Raw genomic sequence first — 7,738 nt, forward strand, 5'->3', positions numbered from 1 at the left:
TCCTGATATGGTGGAACTCCATTTTTGAGTTGGGGCTTGGTTTTATGGTTAGTTATGTACTGGGGTGTTAGGTTTAGGGTAAGGTGTTGGAGGGTTAGGCTATAGAAGTGACTGGAAATGAATGGAAGTCAATGAACGGTCCTAAGAAGGATAGAAATACAAACTTGTGAGTTAGTGTGTGTTTTGTGGTCTGAAACATTATTGAAACATCTGATAAACCAGTGGTCAGATTTGTTGAAATCTTTAGAAAATAATCATTGTTTTCTTCATTTGCCACTTAATATCTTTTGGAGTTCACCCAGTTCAAGATGGCCGCCACAACATGCAGTATAAGCAATGTTTGCAATAACAAAAATGGCTAAACCTTGGCCATTTTTAGAAATACTTAGCTAAATTTTGGTGTTTGTAGCTAAGAATTTTCCCCAGCATATATTCTGAGCTCAGCAAATTTWGCAAAATTTTAGCCTAAAACTTTGATATTCACTTTCAACAGTTTTTTTGAAACTCTCAGAAAGTAGTCACTTGATTTACAACTTATTAATATTTTTCTTATTAACTTAATCAGTTTTACAGATATTGAACTAAACTTTGTGAGAGAGTCATTATCAACACTTACAGCGCTACAACTCTGTAGTCATGAGAAATAAAAGTGTTTGAAATGCAGTGGATCTTTTCTGACCCTCACCTGAACCACGCTTCTTGTGGCTTAGTTTGTTGAAATGCCTCAGCGATCCACGACTCCTCTCCTGTAATCTGTTAGGCTATTCTAAGCAAAGGAACACTGTGAGGAGCTCTCACACAATAGACTCCTTTCTTTGGCTTGGCTGCGCCTGTTGTACAGAGGAGCAGCTCTGTTAGGATGGTCTGAATGGACACTGTGTCTGGACACGCTGTCGGCCACACTGAGCATAATGGCAATTCAAGCGTGACGTGCCCAATCTGAAATAGATTTTTCTCTCTGTGTGTGTATGTGTTTGCTCAGGTTCAGTGCAGATACCGTGGGAGCGTGCCATCTCCCCGAACAAAGTGCCCTACTACATTAAGTGAGTACAGCTTTAGGGTCAGTGTCTGCATTGTTGAGGTAAATACACTTTTTTTTCATGACAGGTTAACTGTAGAGTCCTATCTTTAATGAGAAATTGATCAAACCACCCACTGGAACAAAGATGGCATTTTTATTCCTCTTCTGGATAATGTTTTAGGTCACATTATATGATTTTAAATAGCTGAAAATTTCAGTTTCTATGGTGATATTCAGTGGTGGCACAACTAACTAAAAAGCTAGCTTTGCTAACTCATAATCAGCTAACTAAAAATATAGCTTTGCTAAAGCTAAAATGCTTAACATCCAAAAAAAATTTTTTAGCGAAAGTTAATGCTAAACAACAAAACAAGTAAAAATGAATGTGAGCTAATGCTAAACTAACCTGGTAAAAACCAGACCCTTGTCCTTCACTTTGCTTCGTACAGATGGTCTGGACTCGCTGCTATAAAGAAGCGATCCCTGCTGGAGGCGTGGCCTCTGCTGAAGCGTGTGTGTGTGTATGTCACTGTGAAGGAGGATAAGCTAAGAAGCTAACAGGAAATCGCGTGTGCTGTAAACACCCCTACTGAGAGGAGAAATATACCGAGCCGAACGAGACGACTGTAAATGAGAGCTGCTGCTTTGTCAGACAAATTTATTTTAATTTGGAAGCCTTATCAACAGACTGGCTTCATTCACTTCCTCCACTGCCGTATGCTAAACTAACTAGCAGACACTGCGCAGAAAATCGACGTCGTTCAAAACTCCGCCTTCTGTTTGCTGATTGGCCCAGGTAAAATAAACTACAAGCAGACACTGTACAGAAAATTGACGTTCTGTTCGCTGATTGGTTCGGCTAAAAATCTGCCAGCGAAATCATTGTCTATGGGAGAAATCCAAGACGGAGCAGTGAAGGGAAACTAGAATTGAGCGGAGCTGCGTAGGAAGGCAAGAGCCAGATGACACATAAAGGGGAGGTAAAATGGGGCGGGTTCAGAGGAGTAGGTGATGTTGAGGGTGGGGGGATGGGGGGAGGGGTCTGTGCTAGGCCCAACCCTGGGCCCATCCAGAGTCCAGAGTCACATGATGTTATTGTCTCTACTCGGTTCGCTAGAGTTCAGAGATTTTCCTCCTCCTCAGCCAGTTTGAGTTCCAAGGCCGGGTCCAACACTGGTGGGTAATGGGAGTGGGAGCGAATCCAGCTCTTAGTCAGTCAGTCTGCGTCACGTGTCTCCTTCCAGCTGAAGACTGGTGGGACGGACGCAAACCTGCTGATGTTAGGTTGTTAGTTAGCTGTTAGCGAACTTAAAGTTGGCAAAATCTAATTTAGTTGAGGCTAATTGATCTGCTAAAAGTTTTTAGAGTTAGTGAAAAAGCTAATCCACTAACAGCTCTAATCTCACTATGCACATGTGTAATGGCAATAAAGGTATTCTATTCTATTCTATTAACGTAACCCTAGCCCATCACTGATGTGGTTATACAGGCCAATAGTGAAACAAGTCTGTCTACACAGAATGTGAGAATAGGTTATTGTTGCAGCTCTATAATTTATGTAAAGTTTATTCAAACAAAGTTGCATTTTTTTTAACTCAGTGTTTTGTAGGATTCCATGGTGAATCATACAAATAAAAATACAGTAAAGAGAAGCAGCTGCATAATCAAAAAGGTTCTGTCCTATTTAAAAAGTGATGAGAACCAGCAGAACAAAATACAGATAAATCATAAGCACTTAACATTTGGTCTTTCAGTCAACAATCAGGCTCACATCAAACCATAGAGAGTTTAGCCCAAAAACTCTTGGACTGAAAATCAAAGTTGGTTAAAATAATGTTTTCCCTCTTCTTGACAAAACCCTTTACTAAAGCAGACAAGCTGGCAGCATCGCTGGCTTTCTTTTCCACTGCTAAGTTTAAATTATTCAAATCTTATATAATCAAAAAGTCAGCAAAGCCAGGAAGGATAAAAGCTACATTCACCATTGTTTTGGTTACTTCACCATCATTGTCTTGGTACAACTACGTTTTCTGTAAAATCAAGGTTTGTGTATATAATAATCAGAAATTATGCATTAAAAATACTGGACCAACTATTGTAGCCGGGAAGTGGACCAGTGTCTTTAAAGGCTAGTGCAAGTATGGTTCCACTAATCAGCTAACAGCTAATAGCCAATAGCACAACAAGTTTTTTAGTTAGGTGTTCAGCTGTTTTGCAAAGCTAGGTACGCCAACTTTAGTCTGCTAACTAACATGCTAACATCAACAGGTTTGTGTCAGTTCCACCAGTCTTTTGTGATTTCCACTCATTTCTACTTGTTTAGCTGATTAGCGATAGCTTCCATAGTTTTTCTTTTTTTTTAGCAGTTCAGCGTTAGCAAAGCTATATTTTTAGTTAGTGGATTATGAGCTGACAAAGCTAACTTTTTGGTTAGCTGTACCCACCACTCCCTCCGTCTGAACTGATATACTAGCTTGCATCAAAATTTAGTTTTGTTTCTCTGTAGATATTATTTATCTCATTAATCATTTGCAACACACCGGGTCTTTGTTTAGCCTGCCAGTCAGGTTTATTATGGACTTTATTTGTATTCCAGTGGGGATGAACAGTATGTGAGTCGCACTCCACTGGACAGTAATCAATGAGTGCTTTTACAAGTAAATGATGATTGCAGCCCTGAAAGGCCCACAGGTCCCGCTGTGAGGTTTCCCCTTTATTCTGCTGCACTCGTCCCTTTTGATTTTATACTCCATTCATTTCCTGGGTGTTCTCTTAGAGACTAGAGGTTGATTTCAGCCATGAGATAGATATGTTGCATTCATGAGTGAAGCAAAGTAATATCATGTTGTGATTTTTTTTTTATTGCCTGAACATGAAGCCTTTCATTATCTTTTTATACTTGTCTGAATTTCCCAGGTCTCAAACGTCTTGGCCTATTTAGTAAACAGTTGTCGTCCTATTCTGCCCTCTAATTTTCCTCTTTTTTCCCTCTTACTCAGTGCCCTTTCTTCTCACTCCTTTTTACTGTCGGCCTCACCTGCTCATTTCAGCTCTGCCTACTCATTCATACTTTATTCTCACTTTGATCTTTCTGGCCTGAAAAGAGCACACCTACATTCTCCTTTGCTTTATATATATATAAAAACCCATTCTGCTCTTCTTTCTTATACCGTCTCGCAGCCATCAGGCCCAGACGACGTGCTGGGACCATCCAAAGATGACAGAGTTGTACCAAGCGCTGGGTGAGTAACATGACAAACTCTGTCCTGTTTGTTTGTCTGCGACCTCACGTTGAGCAGTGGAAACACCACTTGTTTGGTTTGTTGCGTGGCTCATTAAGAGACCTGCCTTTCAGCCACCTACATTTTTATTGCTGTTAACCTGTGACGCCCAATTTGCCAGTGCGGAGATTGCTTCCCGCTTAGCTCCTAATTAATTGCGATTAAACGACAACGTGTGTTTTAACAGTTAATCTCATCCGGGCTGTGCTCTTCGGTCACATGCTCAGTGAGACAGATGCATGGATAGTGTTAATACAATAAACTACTAATGACTGCTGCAGTGGAGTGATAAACAAGGGGAAAGATGGGGGAGATCTGCTTCCCGGGTGGATTTGTTTTCTCTCATGTTTTAATCGTTTTTCTCCTTCCACCAGCGGATCTGAACAACATCAAGTTCTCGGCGTACAGAACGGCCATGAAGCTGCGGCGGGTTCAGAAGGCTTTGAGATGTGTGTGCCGTCTGAGTGGTATTCCTGTTTCCCTGCACCATCAATAATTCTCTGTAACATTGTCTTTGTGAGGCTGAGATGTAGCCATTAGCCGCGGCACATTTCTTCATTCAGCCGCTGAAGGAACCGTTTCCCCCTTTTCTGCCCTACTTGGCTTTAAAAACGCAGTAATCAGAAGTAATCCTAATCTCAAGAGCCACCAGGGTTACAGACACGCTGGAATACGTCCACGCTGTCCTCTCAGCCTAGATGCTCGGCTTCCTGGGTAATTAGCTATTAATTGGTCCATTTGAGCTACAAAATAGAAGCTAATTAGTTTTTCGCTGCGTGGTTGAAGCTTGATTGGGTGCCCCATCGGGGTCGATACCTCCTCTTTTTTTGTTCACTTTCTCCTATGTAGGGCTGTGACCCCAGTTCAGCTCATTTTTATCCCTAGAACCGTTCATTTTTGCTGATTTAGGTTCCTCTTTTGTGTCCTACCTATTTGCCACAACCTTCTCCTAACCTTCCYGCAATAAAAAGTCAGCGTGCACATAAAACGTCTTTCAGTCGCTCGTTCATTTTCCTCCTCCTCCCAGCTGCGTTATCTCCCACCCCCTCCTCTCYCCCTCCGGCTCTGGTCTAAGAGTTGATATCGTTACTGGATTTAATTGCTAGGCTGCCTTGATAACTCCAGAATCCTCATTGTGAAGAACGGAGCGGTGGTGCCCATCAAAAATACTTTTTTTTTTTAGTGGTGATTCCCTCCGAAACCTGGAGAAACACTTGCCTTATCTACCTCATTATCACGCCATCCAATTATACGTGGCATCAACGGACACCCCTTTTAGCTCCGCTCCCAGGGACGGGCCAATAAATTAGCTTAGAAGAGCAAAATCAAATTTGTGTCACTGCTGTTGAAACATACGGCTGRGCTTTAAGTAGCCGAAATGGCTGAATAAGCGCTGGTGTTGCCTCCTTTGTAGAGAGGGATGAGGGTTTTCCTCGGCCCACAGAAGTAAATTTGCACTCGTGTTCGAGTCAAAGACGACGCCTCACTTTATGTAACGAGTCAAACACATGATAGACGTGTCGCTGAGCCGGCTGTGATTTCAGTGCTCTTTTTTTTTAGTGGATTTGGTGGCGCTGAGCGAGCTCGCGGACGTGTTCCGGGAGCAGGAGCTGCAGCAGGGGGAGCACGTGATGGATGTGGTGGAGGTGATCCACGGCCTGACAGCTCTGTACGAGAAGCTGGAGGAGGAGCGATCCATCCTGGTCAACATTCCCCTCTGTGTGGATATGTGTCTCAACTGGCTGCTTAATGTTTACGACAGGTGGGTGGAAACACTCAGAAGTTGTTTTTACTTTGTATCTGGTGATCTGGCAGAGGTCACTATACAGTAGCTGCATGGTATTAGATACAAGCCTGCCATATGAAAAAACACTTTAAGTTCTGCTGCCATCTTGTTGGCGATGAACTTGCACTTACCTCTTTTTTGTTCATGTTACAGGCATGTTTCTGTCTGTTTTATTGTGCTGGGACCTGAGTACATGTTTCCTCCTTTCATCTGAAAATGTGAATTGTGTTTTAGCACCTAACGTGTTGCCTCTGTGTCTATCTTGGTGTTTGTTTCTGTCGCACTGTTTTCCTCCAGTTCTCTGCGATTTTGCTCATCATCCTCGTTTTCGTAAAGATCCCTGTCGTCTTCCTCCACAGCTTGAGAATTCACTTACAACACTTCTCAAACGTTGCCATTACTGTCCCAGATGTTTCACAACAAAATGAACATTTTAGCTCAGAGGTTCTCAAACTGGGGTCCATGAGCCCTATCTTGGGGGTTCTCATAATTTTTCAATAAGTGGTTATTTTGGATTTTATTTGAAAAATGAACATGAGGAAAAATGCACTAGTAAAACAACATAAACCAAATAAAAACATAATATTCTCATAATATTTATGGGTTAAAATGACAGTAAATTATTTCTAAAACAGCATGGGGTTAATGAGGGGGTCCCTGGAAATTTTTCACACTTGTAAGTGTGAGAACCCCTGTTTTAGCTTATTTGACACGAAGCCACCCGCTTTCACCAGTGCAAAGAGCCTGTCAAAATAAAAGTCGTAACCAGACCGTTTAGTGCAATGACTTGTGGTTTAGTCCGTTGATAAGACATTAATTAAATTTTTCCTCCTGCATCCCTGGACCTGCAGTGTGAATACTGCGCACACGTACATTGCAATGACGATAGATCGTGCAGCTCCAGACGTCACGCAAGGTGTTGCTGTCTGAAATCTTCCTCGGTGTGGTCATGTCCCTCTACATCTGTTTTATCTCCTTTATTTACTCAACAGAGTTGCTATAAGACAGCTGCTTTAAAGACTCCAATCAGATCTGAACGCAGGAGATCATATCAATATTACACTTTGAATTTTTCAGGTCCTAAATGGTTTTGGTGTAAAATAGTTACAACATGAAGGTGAAACCTAACTGTTTGAAACCCATCAGCTGATCAAAGCTAAAGCTGCAGCTAAAACTGCCAGTTTTAAAACCTTTATTTGCTATGGAAGCGACAGATTTAAAATTGGAGAATAATTCATGTAAAAAAAGCCTAGAAAGATATATTTATCCAGCACTTAAGTTCAAGTGGCACATATTTCTGTCACATAATGCTCATTAAATTTGATGCTACAGCGCAGCCGCGATTTTTCAGTCGTTGCTTCCAGTTAATTTATTGTCGACTGAAAAACAGTCTTCACAGTCGGTCCTTTAAATTGTTTAGTAAAGAAAAATAGAAGCAGTTTTGTTTTCTGAGTTGGATATTTCTGAGCAGAATAAAAAGTCTAATCAAGGTACACAAAAGTTTTTTTTTGGTTTGTTTAATTTAGATTTTATTTTTTCAGTAATTTGAACAAATACTCAACACAAGCTAACCACAATAAGTCTTTTGGCCCTACTGTCTCATGTTGGCCTTAATATGTTGTTCTTTTCCTATTTATTATTTTTTAATGT

General features: G+C 41.2%; 1 protein-coding gene across 4 annotated transcripts in view; it reads left to right on the forward strand.

The window, feature by feature from the left end:
* Window positions 1-7,738, forward strand: part of drp2 (dystrophin related protein 2) — a 230,864-nt gene that overhangs the window by 176,864 nt on the left and 46,262 nt on the right. For all 4 annotated transcript variants that reach the window (XM_014004515.1, XM_014004492.1, XM_014004500.1 and 1 more), the window contains 4 exons: window positions 983-1,043; window positions 4,202-4,263; window positions 4,677-4,751; window positions 5,863-6,064. In XM_014004515.1, the coding sequence (XP_013859969.1) occupies window positions 983-1,043; window positions 4,202-4,263; window positions 4,677-4,751; window positions 5,863-6,064 (400 nt within the window). The remainder of the gene's footprint in view (window positions 1-982; window positions 1,044-4,201; window positions 4,264-4,676; window positions 4,752-5,862; window positions 6,065-7,738) is intronic.

This window comes from Austrofundulus limnaeus, unplaced genomic scaffold (assembly GCF_001266775.1).
Source record: "Austrofundulus limnaeus strain Quisiro unplaced genomic scaffold, Austrofundulus_limnaeus-1.0 Scaffold1, whole genome shotgun sequence".
In the NCBI taxonomy this organism is placed as follows: domain Eukaryota; kingdom Metazoa; phylum Chordata; class Actinopteri; order Cyprinodontiformes; family Rivulidae; genus Austrofundulus; species Austrofundulus limnaeus.